Here is a 23,407-nt window from a genome sequence, read left to right as displayed (position 1 = left end):
GCTTTTTGTGAGGCCAGAAATATGTGACAGCATGGGCTTAGTGTGTTGATAGAAAAGGAATGAGACGGGACTGAGTTGAGAACGCTGGCTTTGTTTCATGTCTGAGTCGGTGCTTTACAGTCGTGCCGTGCACAGGTTTGCTGATTGCGCGCTTATATCTTTTTATATAGCTGTCTCACTCAGTGCGGCTCAGTTTATCTTGTAGAGGGGGTCCGGCTTATTAATAAACTGTGCCCCAGGCAGCCTTTACATACGTTGCATTCTGCAGTCATTTTTTAGCAAACATCAATTAATGCAGAATTTCTACGCCGGTTATTTTCAGCCAGAGCTTTTTCCTTCCATTATTTATGAGCAACGCTCACCAGAATATACAACTCGGCTGCACTCGACGCCGGCCTCTGAGGTTGACCTGGCTCAGAGGCATCTTGCATCATTTTGTCCGGCCCCGCGTTGTGGATCGGAGGCAGGCGAACCAAAAGAGTTCAGCTATAGTGAGAGCAAGGGGCTGGGTTTTAAGACATTTAGACATATAACCATTACAAGAAAACGTATAGAGGAAAATAGCATGTTATTTATCAGGGCATTAAACTGTGACTAAATTGCGGTTACAAGCACAAATGTCGGATGACCCTGAAGCTTTTCATATCCTTTATATTCTGGGCGGTGGTTATTTCATAGCAACTTAACTTTTCCATTAAGGGGCAAAAATTGTCCTCTTAACTTGATTTCCAGAGGCATTTTTACCTTTTTATAAGGGCATTTTTTTATAATCGCATTAGACACATGCATCATGTTTTGTCAAATTAGTACATTTAATCAATAAAGTCAACATCACATTTATCACATTTACAATTGTGCTGATATTCAGGAAAAATGGCATTCTTGCTTGTGTGGTATGGTTAATTATATCATATGATATAAATGTCAAAAACACAGAGGGGCATTCTTTGGCCCCAAAATATAGTTTTAAAGACATTCTAAAGGCCCGTTCACACCAAGAACAATAACTATATTTGCGTTCACACCAACGAACGATAACTATCTGTTTATTCCAAGCTCACGCTCTGCGGTTTTAAAGTGTGTACAACATGTTTTTGCTGTTCTTGTTGCATTTACATGGCTTTAACCAGCAGATGTCCTCGCATTCTATGTTTCGACCTTACCTGATGAAGTCAATATAGTGGAATAAAAAACATAACCTAATCTTTTTCACTGCAACTTCAAAGGAAGCAAGACAATGTTGTTGAAACTAGCACTAGATACCTGAGTTAATTTTATATTACACTGTTTGCTAGTCTGGCATTATGATCTCATTTTATGAATTGTCAAACAGCGGTGGCTGTCAGTGTTTTATCGTTCAACAGCTGGAAGAAAAAATCGTTCTGAAAGTGATCCCATCTTATCGATATAATTTCTCTATATTGTTATCGTTATAGCTGTGGTGTGGACAGTGCTATTCTTTTATATTTAGAGCCATTTCTTTTAGAACAGGGTGAACGGGCCTTAACTGGCTACATCACGCTCACACATTGAAGGTGTGCATGCTCTCAAGCCATGTTTTTATTGAGTGATATACTTGATAATAGGGCTGTAGCTAACGATTATTTTGGTAATCGAGTAATCATTTGATTATTCTAACGAGTACTCGAGTAATCGCCCCTCCCCTCTGGGGGCGGGCACGTGCACAGAGACGGATGCACTCGGTGCTTGGCATTTATCACAACTATTCAGTGTTTCAACCACATGATGTTTATTTTAGGTTTCAAATATTTAAAATACACATAAGTACCAGTGATACATTTAGAGTTTGTAAAATATACAGTGATGTCTATGGAAGCTGCAATAATAAACCTTTCCATTATAATTAGACGACGTGTTATTTTCATATCAGATGCATATGACATACTGTGAGTAAGGCAATTATAAAGTTTACCCTGTTCTTCTCCCAATTCACTGGAAACTTCCATCCGTGTATTTCGAAAGAAGTGGGTGAATTCACGTGTTGTAAATCTGACAGATCTATTCTCCTGACCGTGGCGCAAACAAACATGGCTGCGCTCGTCCCGCATATAGCTCAACTATGACAATCATTATAAAAGTGCTTACACAAAAAAACACATTCACTTACAAATATGGCGTAAATTAAATATAATTGCAATAACACAATAATAGATTCAAGTGAAGTATCAAAAGCAATTAATCAAAACTGTCAAAATACATAATGTATTGATGTATTATAACAAATGCCTGCAGAGGGCGCCAGTGGCCTGACCATTTGTTTTTACACTTTACAATGCGAACTAATCCTTGTTTAATGCTGGTTTACAACATTTATTTCAAATGTCCAAATAATCTTTAATATTTGGCCATTTCTTTATGACAGAAATGCTACAACCACTATAAATATGTCCGAAGAGTGTGTATGTGAAGTTTTAGCTCAAAATACCCCACAGATAATTTTTTATAGCATGTTAAAATTGCCACATTCTGGGGTTGAGCAAAAATGTGCCATTTCAGTGTGTGCCATTTAAAGGGACAAATGAGCTGCTGCACTCAGCCTAAGAGGGAAAATCACTATAAGTGCTTAATAAAACAGTGCAAAGTGTGCATTAAAATATTATCCATAAACTCTCTCGCTCTCCCTTGCATTATCATCAAGATACACAGCGAAGTACACAGAAACACTCGTTACAACTAACAGTAAACACATATATAAAGACCTTATATCTTTTCGGGTGGTGCTTTATAAACTGGTAAACTTTATATCCGTAAATCAACTCCGATGAACTGTAATAAAGTGTTCTCATCTTCACTACTGCCGTATCCAGTATCACTCTGGAGACTGTAAGCTGGATCACAAACAGTACTGATCTATCCTTGAGTAACAAAGTTTTAGCACAACCTCTGTTTTGTATTGTCCCTTTGTATTGACATTTGTTCACAAAGCAGTCCGGTGTAAAATGATTCGCGCAGGCATAAACAAATTTCTGTAGAGTTGAGGGAGCAATTTCTTCGAAAACAAAATGAATCCACCTTGTCTTCAGCGGCTCAAATTTAGGGAGTAAATGGAGAGAGCTATGTGGATTAATCCATCCAGCTACAGAACACCTAAAACGCTTGGGAAATATTCTCGTCAGTGCAGCAATGGCGGACTGCGTAAACTTGCTGTGAACTCGCTCAGGGCAGTTCTATGTTAAAACGGCAATGTCTGTCAATATTCGTGGGCGGGGCCTGTGGCTAAAGTGACGTCACATTGCCAGGGATCTGGAAATGGCTTGTTCTGAGACGCTGCTTATGATTTATGGGGATTTAAAAAAAGGAGTGGTTGGATTTTTATCATTATAGGGTGGTTGTGTACACACACTGCCAACACACATTTATGTCCAGACACCATGCAAAAGTGAATTTTGCATAATAGGTCCCTTTTAAATGAGGGTTTAAACTTTTATTTTGAAATCGCGATGAGCAGTTAGCACATTGCACTAAGTAGAAACATACTGTATAATGTATTTTCCTGTGTTTTCTAAGGTTTATTGATGACTTACCTTACAGATCTGATTAAATGGCGCACATTGTGTTTCCAGATGAACGTTAAAAGCAATCCAAACTCACAGCAGAGATGTAGTTTGAGACGCGCCACTAATGTAAATGATAACAGTTCACGTGAAGCTGCATTTACTGTGAGAAATCACATGTGACAAGACTGATTGCCTAATTGACCTCATGTGTGTTGAGTTGGTGGCGTGTTGTTTCTTCTGTATGGTCAGGCAGTTAGGCTGGTGTCATTTATAATTGCCACTCTCTAGACTCCAGTGAGAGTATCATTCTTTCAACACACAGCTCTGCCCTCAGGCCACACACAAACATTTTTCATACTGACACTTACTTCACTCACATCAAAAACCTCCAATTAGATGCATTCTCTCTCAGCCTGATCCTGCATGAAAAATAAGTGGGAATTCTTTCTGTGCGAAGTGTGACGCTCGCTATTAAGAGTATATTTCATTAGACACACACTCGCTCTGTCTCTTTCTCTCTCATCCTCCTGCTGTCTTGTTTAAGAAATTCTTTGACATTAAAAATTGTGACTTAGCAAAATCTCATTTATGTTTATCACAAATTAAAAATCGCATTGTTGCCAGGCAATCCTCTTATAATAAGCAGTTTTGGGAGACAGGCGTGCTGAAGTTATCTTTTACCCCAGCAAGAGCAGAAAGAGCACAGGGAGCCGTTCCTCTCTCTTGCTCATCTTTTTTTTCCCAGAATGCCTCCAATTTTGACCTAAATAAAAGGTGTTGCTCTTTTGTTGTTGTTAAACGTTTGCTGCCTATGCTTTTAAATTTCTTGCACCAGAGTCATATCAAACGCCTTTGAATGGAAATCAAAGTCACTTCAGATTGCTCATCATCTCCATCTTGGTTGGCTGAACATGTCCTTTTTGTTTTCCTGCAGGCATCTACTCCATACAGCCTGGAGTCGGATAACTTAGGAATGGACTGCATCATCTCTGGAAGTGCCTCTCCAACGCTGGCAATCAACACTGTGACTAACAAGGTAACATTCAATCTCCAACTCCACAAGTCCTGGCTGTGTTTGTCCCGTCACAGCTGACATTAGCGGCCTACATACCCAGTTTACATTTATATTTATCCTTCCATGACTATATGCATGCACTGCATAACAGGACTGACATGTGATGCTTTTGTTTACACGGACGCTGAGAAAACTGACATTGGGTTTCATCTATATTGGGCAGGCATTATGTATACAAATCCTCTTAACAGTGTATATGCATTTTATTATGAATTGCTAATACCTTATTCCATATGTCTTTTGAGTCCAAAATGTCAGGTTTGCGCCTACACAAGATATTAAGCTGTTCAAAAATACAGTGTTCTTCATCATAGACTATGATTTGCTTCTATGGTTCTATCATTCAGCTATGCTGAGGCATGTGATTTTGTTCAAATGCTTTCATGTGTCCTACCTTAATATGCAGAAACAACTATTAATTTCCATTTGTCCCTCATTTTCTTTAAAAAAGCAAAAATCTTGGTTAAAGTGAGGCACTTAAAATGGAAGTGAAAGGTGCCAATTTATAAACATTAAAATTCTGTTATAATCGTATAGCAATAAGACATTAATAATATGTGTGTAAACTTGAAAAATCATTTACTTTCCTTGTTTGTATAAAGTTACGGTAGTAATTTTTTTGGTAATAAACATTAAGGTGCTGTCTTATTTTCCATTTTACTGAGAATTTTTTCAATAGGAATCCACTCAAACCGAATTTTCATCTGAAGGCAAAAGACTTCCTTACGTAAATTTTACAAAGGGTTTCGTTGGTCACTAATTTCGTTTGTTGACGAAGTGACTTTGTTAGTTATTCTTCATACATCACTACTTGACAATAAACAATTTGTCCCCGAAATGTCACTGAAATTTGAATACCTATATAGTCAGCTTAACATGTGCTAAACCCAGAATATTCCTTAAAAGTGAAAGATAAATTGGATTAAAGTTTGTATTGCATCTTTAAAAGCTTGTATCGTTGTGCTAAATGCTTGCAATACTTCTCTGCAAGAGGATAGTTTAATGTTTGGAAGTCTGATTACCTGCTGAATGCTTCTAGGCAGAGCACCCCGAATGACTCTCTCTGTAACTCGCCCTTCGTGGCATGACTTCATGGAGAAGTGTGTAAAAAGGAATGGAGCAAAACACTCTGAAATTTAAATAGGCTTTTTAACCTTAAGCGCTTTACTCTTGGCCTGTTGCGGGCTGCTCGCTCTCTCTGGAGTGCTTTTACAAAGCCCAAAACCATCAGTTATTAATTTACTTCAGGCATTAAACCAATAGTATTTCACATTAAGCATGGTGTTTAAGATGAGGGCTAGGGGGATGTGGAATTCATTTGGATTGAATTATAGTAAGTTTGGTGATCTGTTCATCTGGATAAAATACAGTATGTGCAGATCTAAATGTTACATATAAATGTAATATAAGCATGCAAATTGAATAAATTGATTTAATTTTAGTTTTTTCAGCTTTTTATAGATTATTTTCAATATTGAATGAATATTAAATACATTTTACAATTTTCTTTGATTGTCTCTTGGGTTTTTTTCCTAGCTTTTCTTAGCACATGTGAAGTTGACCAAAACATGGTATCTTATCTGATCCCTTAAAATGCTCCTGATGTTGGACGTTCACTGGGTTTTGGAACCCAACCTGTATATGAGAAAAATAAACAAATCTTTTTATTTATTGTTTTATTGCAGTATTATTATTGTTTTAGCACATCTCAAAGGGGTGTTCCCCTGTTACGGTGTTTCACACAACAAAACAATGCAAGCGCAAGGTATGACTGATTCATATGGGAAGAATTTCAAGATCCACCCAGAATGGGATTTCAAGGTTATCCCATGAGCATATGCTTTCTTTGCCCTCCTACTCGAAACGCTGATAGATTAGAAACCGAACACGCAGGAGAGCGAAAACAAGACTGTAGAGTTCGGTGGCTCCTTGGAGATGCTGTTTCTCAGTGTGGGACCTGTAAACGGAGAACACGCCACGCCTCTTGAGTGTTTCATGCCAAGCCACAGGAATTCCCTCTTTCTCATACTTTCCCGCCTGCCAGTGTAGGCCAATGGGAAAGCGCCTGTGCTGCATAGCATGGAGAAGGAAAGCCTGGCTGTGACTGAGCATTCTCTCTCTCCCTCTGATTAAATGATCATCATGCAGTGCTTTTCCCTCTCTCAGTTCGGTTGGTTAAGCCTACTGAGCAGACCATAGCATAGATGGAATCTGACTTATGTTGCTGATTTTAAGGAGAAAATCTGCAGAATGAGTTAAACATAGGAAAATATGTTATCTGGAGTATACTACTGCCGAGTTAGCATAGTGAAGCATAATGAAATAGTTTAATATAATTCATTTAATATTTGTATTATATTCATTGATCATACTTATATTATTTAAATATATTTTATTATATTTACCTTTTCATTATATTGAAAGATCATAATTATACTTGATGCTTAACATGAACATTAATTTTTCTTTTTTCTTTCTAACTTTCTAACTAATGCCATAAATAAAAGTAAGTATTTGATATATGTGTTTGTGCATGTAATTTTATTGTTAATATTATGCATGTAATTTTATTGTTAAAGGGTTAGTTCACCCAAAAATGAAAATTCTGTCATTTATTACTCACCCTCATGCCGTTCCACACCCGTAAAACCTTCGTTCATCTTCGGAACACAAATTAAGATATTTTAGTTGAAATCCGATGGCTCAGTGAGACCTCCATAGGGAGCAATGACACTTCCTCTCTCAAGATCCATAAAGGTACTAAAAACATATTTAAATCGGTTCATGTGAGTACAGTGGTTCAATATTAATATTACAAAGCGACGAGAATATTTTTGGTGCGCCAAAAAAAAAAAAAAATAACGACTTATTTAGCGATGGCTGATTTCAAAACACTGCTTCAGGAAAATTCGGAGCACAAATAAATCAGCGTGCCGAATCATGATTCGGATCGCGTGTCAAACTGCCAACGGCTGAAATCACGTGACTTTGGCACTCCGAACAGAAGATTCGATACACTGATTCATTATGCTCCGATGCTTCATGAAGCATTGTTTTGAAATCAGCCATCAACTAAATAAGTCGTTATTTTGTTTTGTTTTTTTGGCACTCCAAAAATATTCTCGTCGCTTTATAATATTAATATTAAACCACTGTACTCACATGAACCGATTTAAATATGTTTTTAGTACCTTTATGGATCTTGAGAGAGGAACTGTCATTGCTCCCTATGGAGGCCTCACTGAGCCATCGGATTTCAACTAAAATATCTTAACTTGTGTTCTGAAGATTAACGAAGGTCTTATGGGTGTGGAACGGCATGAGGGTAAGTAATAAATAACAGAATTTTCATTTTTGAGTGAACTAACCCTTTAATATTATATTTATGTATATTATTTCAATATATCTTATATATTTGTTATTATATTGAATTAAATTAGATTTAAAGATTGTAACTTAAAATGGTTCAAAGCTGAACTTCTTTTAAGTTTCTTTAAATTGCATAATAGAAATTAATCATATATTTCTAAATAAATTATTTGATGTTATTTATGTAATGATATACATTTTTTATTTATATTTAAATATGTACAGTACTGGTCAAAAGTTCTAACAATAAGTATTTACTTTTTATCACTTATCTGTTTTATCACTTTTTATCAATTTGACACATCCTTGCTGAATAAAATATAAATTTCTTTCAAAAACAGAAAGAAAGAAAAATTACTGACCCCAGACTTTTGAACGGTAGTGTGTATTCTATTTTAAATAAATGCTGTTCTTTAAGTTGTTGGGTTTTTTTGTTGTTGGGTTTTTTTTTATAATTATGAAAAAAGTATCACAGGCTATTAAAAAAAAAAAATCCAACATTGATGATAAATCAGCATATTAGAATGATTTCTGAAGGATCATGTCACACTGAAAACCAGTAATGGCTGATGAAAAACGCAGTAATAAATTATATTTTCACAATATTACTGGGTTTTTTTTTCTGCATTTTTGATCAAATAAATGCAGGCTTGATGAGTATAAGACTTCTTTCAAAAACATTAAAAATAGTAATGTGTCCAAACTTTTGACCGTATATATTAAGAGTGTAACGGATTAAAACAGGCTGAACTTTCTTTCTTTTTTATTATTATTTATTTTTCATTCTTTCCTTTATTTCTTTCCAATATTCTACCTAAATTGCATAGAGTTTTTCTTTTGAATGTGAGTTATTGTTAGAGACACCTGGGTGGATTTCTCTTTGATTTCATAATCCTTGTCTCATGCTGCAGATTAGTCGCCTGTATGAAAGACTCCACTGGCTTTTGACTTTAATTCACGGCTAAATATAGCGCTGCTTTTCCACTGCAGCAAACACACAGGAGTATTTGCAATGGATTTGTTCACCCTTTACCTTCTCTCTGCATGTTACTTTCCCACTGTGTGTGTGCACAGAAGTGCGCAGTGTGTATGTAGGCGTCTACGTTTTGGGCCTTGAACAAACCACAGTGTGATGAGGTCTTTAAATCATACTTTATGGATACAGGGAGTAAAAATAGATTGTGGTGAAAGGCTCATGACTAAAAGCCTCTTTTATGACTTAATTAAACATAACATTTATACTTGTTCTTCACACCAGGTTTTGATTATAATTGTAACTGTTTTCTGCGTGATTGAATTTTCGACATGCCTGAGCCTCTCAGTGCTTAGTTGCGTGCAGGGTTAGTTGTTCTAGTAATGTACAGGCCTAAACATAGCTGAAAGAAGAAAGATTTATAATATGCAAATCATTCCATGACATTAACCCCCCATCCACCCTCAATCCAGTGCAGCCCCGGCAACCGTTATGCTCCGCTCTTTTGATGAACAGGGAATAATAGGATTGGGAAACATTTATTCTGCTTGAATGATAATTCTCTGTAAGAGACTGTGATCTGTAATGTGTCTATCTATCTGCTGTTGCGCTGAGTCAAGGGGGAACAGGACCGAAGCATTTGCTGCATCTCTTGCGGCAACGAAAAAACTGTTGGGCCTTTCGCTCTTGAAATTGTTTGCCCTGGGTTTTGGAAAAGGTCCATACAATGCAAGTCAATGAGGTCTAATGTTGTTTTGGACCCCACTGACTTGCATGTTATGGGTGGTGGAAAAGGAAAAAAGGAAAAAAAAAAAAAAAAAAAACATTGAGTCATTTTTCAAAATATCTTCTTTTGCATCCAAACTATCTTCTTTTGTGTTCAGCATAAGAAAGTAAGTCTCAGAATCGAAATGACATGAGGGAGAGTAAATGGTGACCGTATTTTAATTCTTGTTGAACTGCCTGTTTAGCGTAGCAAGAAAGCCTCTACGTCCTCAGGCAGGTGAATCTTGGGACTTGTTGTGTGGTTTTAGCACTACTCTGCGGCTGCCAAGACATGCGGCGTGTGATGCGAGCACGGCCAGCATTGTTGCGATTCCATTCATCCTTTCCTTCCACGGCAAACTCAATGTAGGACTATTCTCCCAGGAGCTCATTATATTCATTCCCATACCATCCCTCCAATGCTTTATTTATTCTCATTTTGCAACCAGCACATATTTGCAGTTCAGCTTTTCAAATGATAATTGGGATTATCATTTTGAAGTGGAGGTTCTTCCGCTTCGGAAAACTGCGCATTCAACAGTGCACACAGAAAGGTCAGGGTCTCTGTAGCATTCGGGACCTTTGTGAGCTGTCCCAAACCAATTTGCGCTGTGCAAGTTGACGGTTTCAACGCTGCCAGCATCGTGACCTTTACTGAAGGAGAGCTCTCCCCTCTCAGCCGTCTGAGACAGCAGATCATCTTGCTGGCCACCAGCCACGCTCTCCCTCCATATGAGGCACAGTGTGGGGCGCAGCGTATTAACGCTGACCTTACTCGTGTACAGAGTGTGGTGTACGCATGCCACATATCACGTATGTGACGCAATTGTCTGTTGTGGTTTTGTTACAGTTATGAAAATGGATAAGAATTCCCCTCAAGACCTCTGAAACCAGACAGTTTCTGTTTGATTGGCTCCTTTTCCTCAGCACCCAATCTGCGGTATCTGTGCTGCACAGACTTATCGTTCTCATATCTCAAACTAACCTCTGGAATGTACCTGACAATGAATGAAATAGCACAGTAGCTTACTCATTTTTTTTTTTTTTTTGGTCCTGTATATTAATCTATTCAAAAATGTTAAAATGCAATTATCTAAATACACATCTTTTATAATAAACATGTTTTTAATTTCTGAGTTTGGATTCATTAATATTCATAAATATATTTTATATATGTACACTTTTTTTTTATAAAATGCAACTGTTTTGATATCATAATCTTAATTTAAAAGAATAAAATTATATATTTTATATATTAAAACATATTTATTATAATACAATATTATATATGTAATATTTTTATTAATATATTTTTTGTATATATTATACATTTTTATTAAATGAATATAGAAATGTAATTAACTTTTTTAAAATAATTACACTGTTCAGGGAGTAAAAAGTTAAATATACGTACTTAGTAATACTACTGTCTTCATTTCAAAGAAAAAATCTTAATTAAAATAAAATATATATTTATATTACATTTAATATATTTTTTAATATTTTTATAATAGGGATGTGCAACGATTAATCGCAATTAATCGTTTGCAAAATAAAAGTCTGTGTTTACGTAACATATCTGTGTGTTCTGTGTATAATAATTATGTATATATAAATACAGACACTTATATATTTAAGAAAAATGTTAGATTTATATATAATATATTTATATTTATATGTGATTTATATATAATACATTTATATTTATATGTAAATATATATATTTATTTAAACATGCATATATTTCTTAAATATATACATGTATGTGTGTATTTATATATACATAATTATTATACACAGAACACACACATATATTACTTAAACACAGACTTTTATTTTGCAAGCGATTAATCGTTGCACATCCCTATTTTATAATAAAACAATTGAATTTTTTTATTTCATTAAATTTTTTTAATAAATCATATTATATTTTTTAAATTAAACAAATGTATATAAAAACATGTTGTCCTTTTAAGTGTCATTACATTTAAAATTTTTTAGTATTATTAAAGTTGTTACAACAGACACGACTGTTGTCGCTAGCGTAGCAACAGCTAAAAGCTGTCTACACTTGATGCGACAAAGTGCCCGTTGCAAAGCATTTGTCCTTTGTGTCAGTACGTCATAAATAAAATGAGGCATCAGTTTACTGGCAGAGATTTATCACTCATGTCGCGCCGCATCCAGTATAGACAACACCGCTGATTGTAACTGGTTCTATTGTCTTTTGTCGCGTTGCATCATGCCGGTGTAAACACATTGTTGAAGTTTTTCAAAACTCATAGAGTACTTGGCACGTTTTAAACTAGATTTTTATCATGGACACTCTTTAAGTAATTGACCCTTTCCCTTTCTTGATTTCCAGGTGGCATTGTACAACCCTGACCAGGACGGGAGTGACAGCCCTCGAAGCAGCCTTAACAATAGCCTATCTGATCAGAGTCTGGCCTCTGTTAATCTCAACAGCGTGGGCAGCGTGCACAGCTACACACCGGTAAGAGTCTGGTTTTCCATCGAACTTTGCAGCCACTATTCCACTCTTTAACCTCTCGTGAACCTGAAGCAGAGCTCTTAATTTGCTGAGTTTTATTGTGGATCTACTTTATGAGAAGCAGCAAGATTCCAGTGCGTTAGTCAGAATGCCAGAGATTGGAGGCCTGTGCATGGGAGCGTGCTGACACAGAGGTTAAGGGAATGAAAGGCAGAGCTCATACTGCTGGAGCGCTGCTAAAGAGAGACACTGCCTCTGATGTCCTCCCACCAGAGAAGCTGCTTCTTTGTTGTGGTCCCCTAGAAGCCCCGCATGCTTCTCGCTCCAGGCTCTCAGCATTGATCCGGCACAGACACTGATAGATTCACTTCAGTGGGCCAGACAATGCTCTCTCTCTCTCTCTTTCTCAGTCTCTCTGTCTCTCTTTTTCAGCACCATCCAGCTGATTTGAACACTGTTGTCTGTTTGAACATAACCAGATTATATGCGCTCATCTTTACAGTGATGCATAGTGTGTCATCTGACTCCCACTGCTCATATTTCTTATGTACAATTAGTCTCTGCTGCTAATGTTGCATGAGAGCAGGTCTTTCCTTATGCTTTTTTTTTTTTTGTGATAGTGCTAATTGAGTTTTAGTTTGCAACTGTAATGATACAAAATGATGGGTACCACATGATGATATAGGGATGCATAGTATATGTATGATATGTGGGTGTGTGTGCAATATTTACCCCGTAATCTTATTAAATGTATGAATAAATAGGATATAGGAATAAATGAATAAATAAATGTTGGGGAAAAAATTCTACTTTTGAAAAAGAAACTAAACCGCCAATAGGTGGCGGCAAGTGACCATCTTAATAAGTGAGTCATTCATTCAAACCATTCGTTCCAATGGCCAATTCTTCTAAGAATGAGGCAGTTGTTTATAAATGGGTTATTGAATCTTTGACTCAACCAATTCTTTCAAAACACTAAATCATTCAGTAATGAAAACGGGGCTGAGTTTTGCGCTATGGTTCTGCTGTGATCTTTGTTTGAAACTGCTGAAATAATACAAAAACAGTCAATGTTCCTTCTAAAATGTAAGTGTAAAATGTAATATTAACTACTTGTTTATTGAACAGTTGAATCAAATCATTGTCACGTTTTCAATCATGATGGTATTCAGGAAAACAGCATTCTTAGTCGCATGATGTTGAAACTGTATCGTGTTATAAATATAAAAACTCCACATTTTGAATTTTTACTGCAGTATGTTAACTGAGTTTCTTTGTTTGTGATTCGCTCATGTTTCAATTTCTGGCTGTGCGAGCCTTAACAGCGCAACCTTGTTACCATCAGTATGTTTTACTTTATATAACCTATTATCCATTTATTGATCGCCACTTACACTAAATGTAATAAAATCAGAGTCATTCTCACGTTTTGTTGATTCCCTATTTATTTTTTGGTATTGATGGTTTAATCAGGCTCCACTTGTCCCACACTAATGGACAAGCGTTAACGCCGAGCCCTGAGATATATATATATAAGGAATCAGAACATTATATATTTAAATGTTCTGATGACTAAATTCACTTGTAGCATTTAAAACATTTAAATTCAACCTGAAAGTTAATATTGTGCACCACTTGCAAAATATGGATGTCAGTCCAGTTTAGTGTTGTCAAAAGTACCGACTTCAATACCAAGTCAGTACTGAAATTTTAAAAATGTTACGCTTTGAGTGCTGTTGATCGGATTCGTAAACACCCCTGATTAGCCATTGTATTCATGCGCTTATCAGATATGTCTGTGATTGGCTACAATGATCAATGCCTCAAAAACATGTAAATAAACATCAGTGACGCTCTTCACCGAGCGCTTACACAGATACACCGCTTCCACCCAAAAAAGTTCAAAGCACTTTCAAATTCAAACACTTCCGTGTACTTCCAAAAGCTCCAATGCATTGTTCATTGTAGCCAATCACAGACATATCCGATGAGTGTGTGAACACAATGGCCAATCAGAGGTGTTTACGAATCTGCTCAACAGCGCTCAAAGCATCACGTTTTTAAAATTTCAGTACCGATTTGGTATCAAAGTCGGTACTTTTGACAATGCTAGAGAATGATAAAAAGGGTTCCGTTTATATGCATTTCAGCTATTAACAATACTGACTATTGCATTTTGTAACCAAACTTGACTGCAGAACTCACAAACTGTATTTTCAGTGAACCTGTGCTGAATGAATGGGATGTAGCATCTAAGATAGATATTCACCAAAAAACAGAAAACATGTTATACGAGGTATTTTAATTAAAAAAATAGTATTTTTGTGTACTGTACTCCTACGACTTATTATCAGAGGGAGACAATGTCTGAATCACTGGTGCTAACAATTTTGTTTATGGGACTTGTTTGCAATAGCTTTGCAGTGTGTTCAGATACATAAATTTCCCATCACCAGTTCACACCGACAGCTAGAATTAGACTTTTTCTGAGTCCAGATGACTGTTTTGCCAGCCTCTCCAGTCTGTTAAACACTGTTGTCTTGAGCTAGACATGGCAGAGCCTCTGCCCTTGTGTACGCCACAAATATGCTCGGCATTATGGAGGCCTTGGGAGCCATTCAATGAATCAGTCATTCTGGGCACGAAAGGCATCTCTTCAGACTCAAAACAGTAAGCAGATCCCCTTTTGAGTGCAACACTTACGATTTCATAGACGTGAGAGTTTAGACACGCAAGCTAATTCGTTTTGATGGGCAAACCTGTACTGTATTTAGTTAGAAGGATATTTATCATTAGAAAGATTTGTTTTATGGATCAGTGCCTGTTTTTTGCAGGCAAGCTTTTATGATCTCGCTGTCGATTTTCGCCAAGATGTTAATTACAGAATAAACAGCCGTAAAAACAACTTCAGAGAGTCTCTCAGGAGACTTGTCTGTTTTGATCATGGCTGTATGGTTATGTACAGATTCAGCCGTACTCGTAAATAAACGGTCAAGAATTGGAGGGGTTTTGTGTGCCTGAGATTTCGCTTCTGCATATTGTACTACAGTGTGTCTGGCAGTTCATTTCCTGTGCCGTGATGCTGAGTGCTGTAGTCAGTGCTGTCATGTTCTATCTGAGCTCTAATCTACCGGTCACTGGGCCTGGCTGAGCCACGCTGCCGCTTAGAGTGGCAAGGCTGATTTCTGTCGTTGTTGCTAATCTTGCATTCATCCCCTCACACAACAGTCATCTTCCTCTCCTCCCCCTTCAGGTGACGAGTCATCCAGAGCCGGTGTCCCAGTCCATGGGCTTGCAGCAGGCCCCTCAGGCCCAGTACAGCATACCGGACCGCGACAAGCAGCTGCTCTTCTCCGACTTCGAAGATCTCAGTGCCTCCTTCCGCAGCCTTTACAAGACTGTGTTTGAGCAGTCCTACAACCAACCGGGTGAGTTTTACACACAGACATCCCATCAGACCACTCGGAAAAGAACGTAGGCCAAGTCCAGATGGAGTCTGCAGACTTTTTGTGCCGTGTGCCGAGAGTCTGGAGTACTTCAGTCTTACTGGTAGCTGAAAGCATCATAGTATCAGCCAAAATAATTAATAAACCAACATGCATAGGGTTGAGATTGTGTAAAACTGTTCAGTTCTGCAGAATTTGTATGTGCGCAGGTTCTGTATGTGGCTGCCTATGAGTGTCATTTTCAGAAACTATATATTGCAAAATTGCAGCTGATAAACACCTGCTTTCAAATGCTCCCGTGTGTATTTGTGTAAGCGCTCTGTGAAGAGCGTCAAATATTTTCTATTTACGACATGTTTTTGAAGCGTTGATCATTATAGTCAATTAAAGACATATCTGTTGAGCGCATGAACACAATGGCCAATCAGAGGTGTCAATCTGCTCAACAGCGCTCAAAATGCTAGGGGGAAATGCTGGTGTCATCACATTTTTAAAATTTCAGTACCAACCTGGTACTGAAGTACCGGTGCTTTTAAAAACCCTAGTTTAAAGTCCACTTAAATTAAAAGTTATTTTTTTTAAAGCCTAATAAATGTTGAAATTGATAGCTTTCAGTTATACTGTAAAGTTGAATGTCTATAATCAATGTTTTTTTTTTTTTTTTATTTATTTCATAGAGACATCAGTACCAGTATTAGTATCAGTGATACTGGCCTTCATTCATAAAAAGATGCTATTAAATTAATATTTAAAATATATCGTCTTTAAGTTTTTTCTACATTAATTTGGAGAGTAACTGTGAAATTGTTACAATATAAAAATATTAAAATGTTTTTAATCTCAATTATTTGCAGGAAAAATGTGTGATTAGTTAATTTTTTTTAATCATTTGACAGCACTAATTAAATTTTTTATAGAAATTAATTATATAATTAATATATAATTTATAACATTTACATTTAGAATAATTTTTTAAAATAAAAAATATATATAAAATATGTGAAATTTTATATGCTGTTAATTATATGAAAAATAGTAAGTTAAAATGCATCAAAGCTTTAGCTGTGCTTTCTTCTTTCTTTCTATAGTCTTTACATCACTATTCATTTTGCAATATGTTTATTTAGTGTATGCTAAAATAATTTAATTTAATGTAATGGACTATGACACTATGTTATTTATCATAGTTTATAATTTCAATAAGAACTGCATTTTAAAAACGTGTAACTTCCTATTTATGGATTCTTAGAGGATTTATTAGGTTTTTTTTATATAGTCTTGTTTTTTAGGTTATGTTTAGCAGTCCTTTTTGTGTGTATTTTTATGAATTGCAAGGACAACATTGGCTTGGTGTATGGTAAGATTTTTTTATTTTATTTTTTCATTGAAAGGGAGTTCTCCATCTCAAATGGCAGCACATCAAATAGATATAAGAACATTGCAGTTCACTGTGAGCTTGCCTGTCTTTTAGAAGTTAATTCCTGTTGTTTGTAATCTGATTGACTGATGTTCAGAAAGCACTTGACAAGTGACTTGCATGCAACGCTAGACGAGCCCCTGCTTCTAACCTACTTTGCTCAAATCAGATGCTTTTCATGTTAATGTTTCCAAAGTGAACTTCTTTAATCTATCATCTATGTTTCATTAGCTGAAAGTTGTTACCTTTTTATGTGCATAAAAGTGAAATCTCTTAGTCAGACAAGCTTGGGCAATTAAAATGAGCAAATAAAGCTGGCGAGAGGATTTCACACCCCACTGCTGGAGACACTGAGCTAATTCACTGGCTTTGATAATAGGTAATGAATCGCATTATTATTCAGGGGAGCTGCTAGCTAATTGCTTTCTGTGCTCTCCCATGGTTGGACAATAGGCTTTCTCTGCTGATAAGAGATGCACCCCTGTCACCCCGCCGATGAGTGTTCTCTGGCGATTGCAGCGATGCAGGGGCCCCGCAGTCTGCTCTAAAAGCTCTCCACCGAAATAGGTTTACAGTGCCAGCGCCATGATGGACAGGGCCTCTTAAGACCGCGAGCCGCACGCTTCAGTGATTGCTATTGAGTGTGCAGATGTTGGAAGCTTGTCAGGCATTTTTAGAAACTAGTTCAAAACAATCACTGCACAAATGAAAAGTTGGAGAAATTCTGGTTCGATTTAAGAGGGCTGACTATGACTTTGTGCTGAGTCACCGTCTCGGCACCCTGGTGCATTTTAAAAGAGACCGAATCAGATGTTTTCAAAATGTTATGGCCTTTTTACTACACTGATAAGAACGGGATAAAGAATGATTAGGAAATGAGATCAGAAAGTCACAAACTGGAGTCAAACTTGTTGCTGGCACAAACATGTGTATGTGTTTGTGAATGTATGAAGTATTGTGAACTGACAATGCAAATTTCTTACACTTATATTTGCATTTTATTATTAATAATTATTAGTAATTGGTGAATATTAATATTATTAAAAATTAAATCATTTTCTTATATTTTCATTTTAAATTAGCAAAATAAATAAATGTACCATTTGTTAAATGTTAGTTTTTTGTGCATGATATGCATAATGTTAGCATATGCTGCTTTTTATCTTTTCATGTTCAAAATGTGTTAGTATATGTAGAAATGATTATGCCTTGTCATTATTGTTAAATTAAATAACTAAATGAATTAAAATAAATAAAATTAGTAGAAATTAACATTTAAGATTAATAACCAGATGAATAAATATGAATTATTGTTATTAATTAACTTACTAATTAATTATTGAAAATATTACAAATATGAATAAAACAAATTAAATATTATAAATATAAAATATTGCATATTGTTAACTGTTGGTTATTTGTTACAAATTGTAATGTTAAAAATGTTTTAGTATATGTGAAAAAAAAAAAAAATCATATAAGAACAAGATTATGGATTAATGCTGTAAAATGACTTTGAAAATGAATAGTTTAAATTGACATGATGGAAATTCTGATCAGATTTAGGCAGCATATTTGATATGATGCTCTGTCTGTTTGATCCTTACAGATCTGATGGGTATGCCCTCGGAGTCGTCCCAGCAGACCCACACCTCCTGCTCTTACCAACACTCCCCCAGCAGCACCATCAGCACCCACCCTCACAACAACCAGAACAGCATCCCTAACTCTCACCCCAACAACATCCCCAACAGCGGTAGCCAGGTGCCTCTCTCCCACCCCCCTCACTCGGCCCACAACTCACCCCACGGACAGCACCTCTCCCAGCATGGCCCTCACACCCAGCACAGCCAGCACGGCCCTCACACCCAGCACAGCCAGCACCCGCACACGGCGCATAGCCAGCACAGCCAACATCCCCAACACAGCCAACATCCCCAGCACAGCCAACACAGCCAGCACGGGCAGCATCCCTCCCAGCACCAGGCCCACGGCCAGCACACGGCGCAGCAACAGCAGCAGCAGCACCAGAATCTCTCCCACCAGCCTCATCCTGCCCAGCAACAGATGCAGTGCAACACCGGTAAGAGTCTGCTTGTCTGTGATAGTTCTCACTATCTGATCGTCTCTCTTCTTTTCTACTCGCTTTCTGTCTCGAACTCTCAGCGTACTTCCTTCTGCTCTGGCATTGCCCTGACAGGCCAATTTATTCAGGCCTCTTCTAACAGTCATTTATTTTAGATTAAGAAATTTATGGCAACTTTGAAAAAGTCAGCAGTAAATCATAGGATGATTTATACAGCTAGCTCTAATGAGAACAAAGCAAATGCAGCACACTTCAGAAAGCAGGCCTGTAGCAGAGGGTGATGGCTCCCCCTGCTGGCTCAAACAGGCAGTGCATAGCTGCTTCCATGCATCCAGATGAGTTCTGATGTGGCCTTTGCTACTTGTTTTGTCTTGCAGGTCTTCCCAGTGACTGGTACCCCAACCTGGATGCGCTGAAAGAAAGCTGCCGCATCGCCAGCAGCTACAACTGGGCTGATGTGGATCTGTCACCTTTCCAAGGTATAATCGAAATGCTTTACTTACACACTATATTTGCTGTAGTTTTTTTCAAGAGACTAAATGCTAATGAAAAAGTTAATAGTTCATGTTTTTGGTATTTTAAGCATTTATTTTTGTACTAGCTTCACTTCATCTCGTATGAAACACAATGACGCATAGTACATCGGAATGCGTGATAATAAATGCATTCATATTAGTTATTAGCTATTAAGTATTTTATTCAATGCTATTAATTTGTTAAAATATTTTGTTATTCAATAAAGATTTAGTATTTTTTTTCAGTAATTTAAGCATTTAATCACAGCTATTCAAATATATTTCATATTTATTTAAACATAATCTTTAAAATTTTCACTTAAATATTTAATCATTTAAATGCAATTCAAATTATTTTTATGTATTTAAATATAATAACACCTAAATATAATATAACAAATCCGCGTTTTTGAGACTGTCTTTAGATCACTGCTGTTTTAAAGACAAAATACTCAGCAATAGCGTTGACTTATGAATTTGCACATGGTTTGTCTTAAAGCATATTAAAAACACTACTTGATTTTCACCACAGGGGCTCTTTAATTGACTATCACAGGATTGCTTATTAACTTGAACAAAGGATCTGTTAAGCAATTTCTGTGCTTTATTTGTTTTGTATATTCAAGTCATCATTTTAAAACTAGCCATAGATATGCTGTGTTTTAAGGCTTTTCATTGTAGTTTTTTTTTAATTTTCTGTCATTGTTTTTCTGAAGGTTTGAAAGAGAGTATGAGGCAGGCAGAGCTGAATAACTGGTCTCTCGAGCCCACTCAGATGGCAGACCTCTGCTCCTCCATCAATCAGTTCTTTGCTCGCACTGGAATCCAGCCACAGGGGGCAGTGCAGCCTCCGGTGTGCCACGGCTCCATGCATCCAAACAAGCCCAGCCCACACATCAACACAGGTGTGTGGACTTAATCATCCCTAAAATCCACTGTCAAACATTAAGACTGCCACAATAGTAACATAATAACATCAGTTTGTTTTTCAGGAAACATGTACATGGACTCAAGACAGAGCTTGAGTTCTATGATGGGTCCGCCGGGATATCCTCATATGCCGCCCATGAGCAGCGCTGGCCCCACTATGACAGGTCCTTGTCTTTTATTGCTCTTATATCAACAATCAAATGGCCTTGATTTTGCTGCATGTGCATCATGTTGAAATATGTTAAAATATGTTTTGTGATACCATCACATAATTAGCTAATATTACTATTGCTCATACTCTGGGTTAGAGAGTTGAACAAACCAAAAGATACACTACCATTCAAAAATTTGAAATAAAACTCTTATGCTCACCAAGGCTGCATTTATTTGATCTAAAGTACAGTGAAACAGTAGTATTATGAAATATTATTACATTTTTCTATTGTAATAAATAATGTAATTTACATTTTCAGCAGCCTTCAGTGTCACATGATCCTTCAGAAATCATTCTAATATGCTGATTTGGTGCTCATTTTCTATTATTATCAGTGTTGAAAACAGAGTCTTTGATGACTAGAAAGATTGAAAGAACAGCAGAACAGTTTGAAATCTTTTTTTAACATTATAAACGTGTTAACTGACACTTTTGAATTATCCTGCACAGTTTATGCTACGGATGTGAATGATACTGGAACTAAGCTATGTATAGTGACCAGGATATTATAGAGACAAAACATTTAATAACTCAGTAGCAACACTGTGTAAAGCACAACCAACCACATAAAAACAAGCATCTACACCTTACTTGCACTAGGTTTGTACGCACATCAGAGCATTTGTATGTCATGACCGTTCCCCTCTGCTCTGTCCCTAGGCCATCACGCTCAGATGAACCAGCAGCATATGATGCCTGCTGGAAACTTCCAGATGCGCCGCATGCCCGCCGATGACATCCAGGACGACTTTGACTGGGACTCCATCGTCTAACCCAGTCCCAGATGGCAAAAGAGTGGTGCAGACAAAACGAGAGAGGAGCGTATGGAGGCAGAGTGTTTGTGTTACAGAGCAAGAGGGCTGGACCTGAGGTGTCTGCATGCCCGTGACAGAAGGCAGATTGGAACGGGACACTTGAAAAATAGTGCAGGTGTTGTTCATTATGACCTGAAAGAGACTCCTGTGTTCCTGGTGTTTTTATGAAACAAAAACAAACAAAAAAAAAAGATATTACTTTGAAGACAATCACATTTACTAGGACATTTAAGTGATCGCTTTTATACTTGTCCAAGGGGCAAGTGGTTCATGTTTATGTCAAATGTCTCCCAACCCACAGCCTTTCTACAAGCCCGCTCAATTGCCAAGCTTGCCCCTGCTCTTCAACTGTTGTTCTGTGCTTTTTCCAGTAATATGTCTGGCTTGTTCTCCCCTCTCATGGTGACTAACTCAGGCCTTGACTGCCTGTCAGACAAGATTGGCTCCCTCATTTGTGTTGTGAAACTTCCTCTGAGATGCAGGGCGCTTTTCGGAAGAGGGCCGATGGTGCAGGTAAAGTGACACTCAAAGCACCTACCGTTGTTCTCTCTGGTCTTTCAGGCACAAGTAGCCCCTCTTTTTTTTTTTTTTTTTTTTTTGCTCCTCTGACCCCACACACTGTAACACGTCGAAGTCGCCATGCATCCGATTCTAGCAGATTTTACTGATCGTTAAGGCTCATAATGAAACGTGTAAACCACATTACCTGCAGTATTTGTACTTGTGTATCTTTGCTGCCTGAAGTGTGTCATGTTTTTTTGTCACTAATAGTTTTAGGCAAGTCTAAACGTGTGCGTCAGAAAATGATATCGATCCAGACCTCACTATTAACGTTTTTCCTAAACGCTTTACGTTCGCATGTACAATCCTCGTTCTGTCAGCTATCACCCGTCCATCTGTAGTCTCCCAATTGGACTGCATTGCTTTTAAGTTCATTTAAAGCCCTCAGGACCTGCCACTGAAACTTTCATGCGTTGTTTAGTAGCAGACCGGAGATTTGTGGGATAACGGAGAGCCCTGTTCACATTCAGAAATCAGCCTGCTGTGTGACTCTTTACAGCAGCGTTGAGAAGGAGATGAAAATCACGTCAAGGCACATTTGCTTAATGGTCCGCAATAAAAGAGTCCTCTTTATTTTAACCCTAGGACCAACCAACATGAAATCGCTTGCTCTTTGCTGCACTGACAAGGACTTTTTGCAGAGAGCGTACCTTCACTTTAGCTGTTGCTTTTGGATGCTGGGCGTAGCGTAAAACTGAAAGGAGATGACTAAAATATTTAGATACACTAATAGCCTTATTTTGGAGGAATGTTAACTGCTGCGTTTGAAAATCTGCTACTAAGAAGTCATTCAAAGTTTAAAAGTACACACATTTAGACTCTGCTTCAAAAACATGGTCACCCTGGATGCAGGAACTAGACTGTAACTACGTTTTGTTCTATCAAGCAACTATCTCTGTAATTACTACATAGTTGAAAGAGTCTGCTAACTTAAACCACAGTGTCATTTTGTTATATCAGCGATATTATGGAATTTGTTTGTGCAATATAATTAATTTAGGGCTATCAGTGATTACAATCATCTCTTTGAAGAGCACAAAACTAATGCACAAGATGTGGACTAGAATAGCGGAACCCAAATTAGAAATAGGTGCGGGCTGTTGACCGTTAGCAGGGTATTTGTCGGCGAGAAGCAGCACTTCGATTAGACCAAATTCTAGAGTGAAGTGCTTATTTAGAAAAGCCATAAAGTGCGGTTGAAAAGGGAAGGAGTGGATCCGTTTCTCGTAGCT

General features: G+C 37.2%; 1 protein-coding gene across 2 annotated transcripts in view; it reads left to right on the top strand.

The window, feature by feature from the left end:
• The window catches only part of foxj3 (forkhead box J3), a 95,711-nt gene extending 73,470 nt beyond the window's left edge, over positions 1 to 22,241 (top strand). The window contains exons 5-12 of one of the 2 annotated variants that reach the window (XM_048173461.1): positions 4,453 to 4,554; positions 12,066 to 12,194; positions 15,445 to 15,619; positions 18,664 to 19,137; positions 19,518 to 19,619; positions 20,372 to 20,560; positions 20,648 to 20,749; positions 21,460 to 22,241. In XM_048173461.1, the coding sequence (XP_048029418.1) occupies positions 4,453 to 4,554; positions 12,066 to 12,194; positions 15,445 to 15,619; positions 18,664 to 19,137; positions 19,518 to 19,619; positions 20,372 to 20,560; positions 20,648 to 20,749; positions 21,460 to 21,572 (1,386 nt within the window). In that variant the 3' untranslated portion in view covers positions 21,573 to 22,241. Of the gene's footprint in view, positions 1 to 4,452; positions 4,555 to 12,065; positions 12,195 to 15,444; positions 15,620 to 18,663; positions 19,138 to 19,517; positions 19,620 to 20,371; positions 20,561 to 20,635; positions 20,750 to 21,459 lie in introns of both variants that reach the window. The other variant, XM_048173460.1, reaches the window with a different exon arrangement.
• The last annotated feature ends 1,166 nt before the right edge of the window (positions 22,242 to 23,407 follow it).

This window comes from Megalobrama amblycephala, linkage group LG21, assembly GCF_018812025.1.
Source record: "Megalobrama amblycephala isolate DHTTF-2021 linkage group LG21, ASM1881202v1, whole genome shotgun sequence".
NCBI lineage: Eukaryota > Metazoa > Chordata > Actinopteri > Cypriniformes > Xenocyprididae > Megalobrama > Megalobrama amblycephala.
This window is presented reverse-complemented; position numbering and strand designations above follow the sequence as displayed.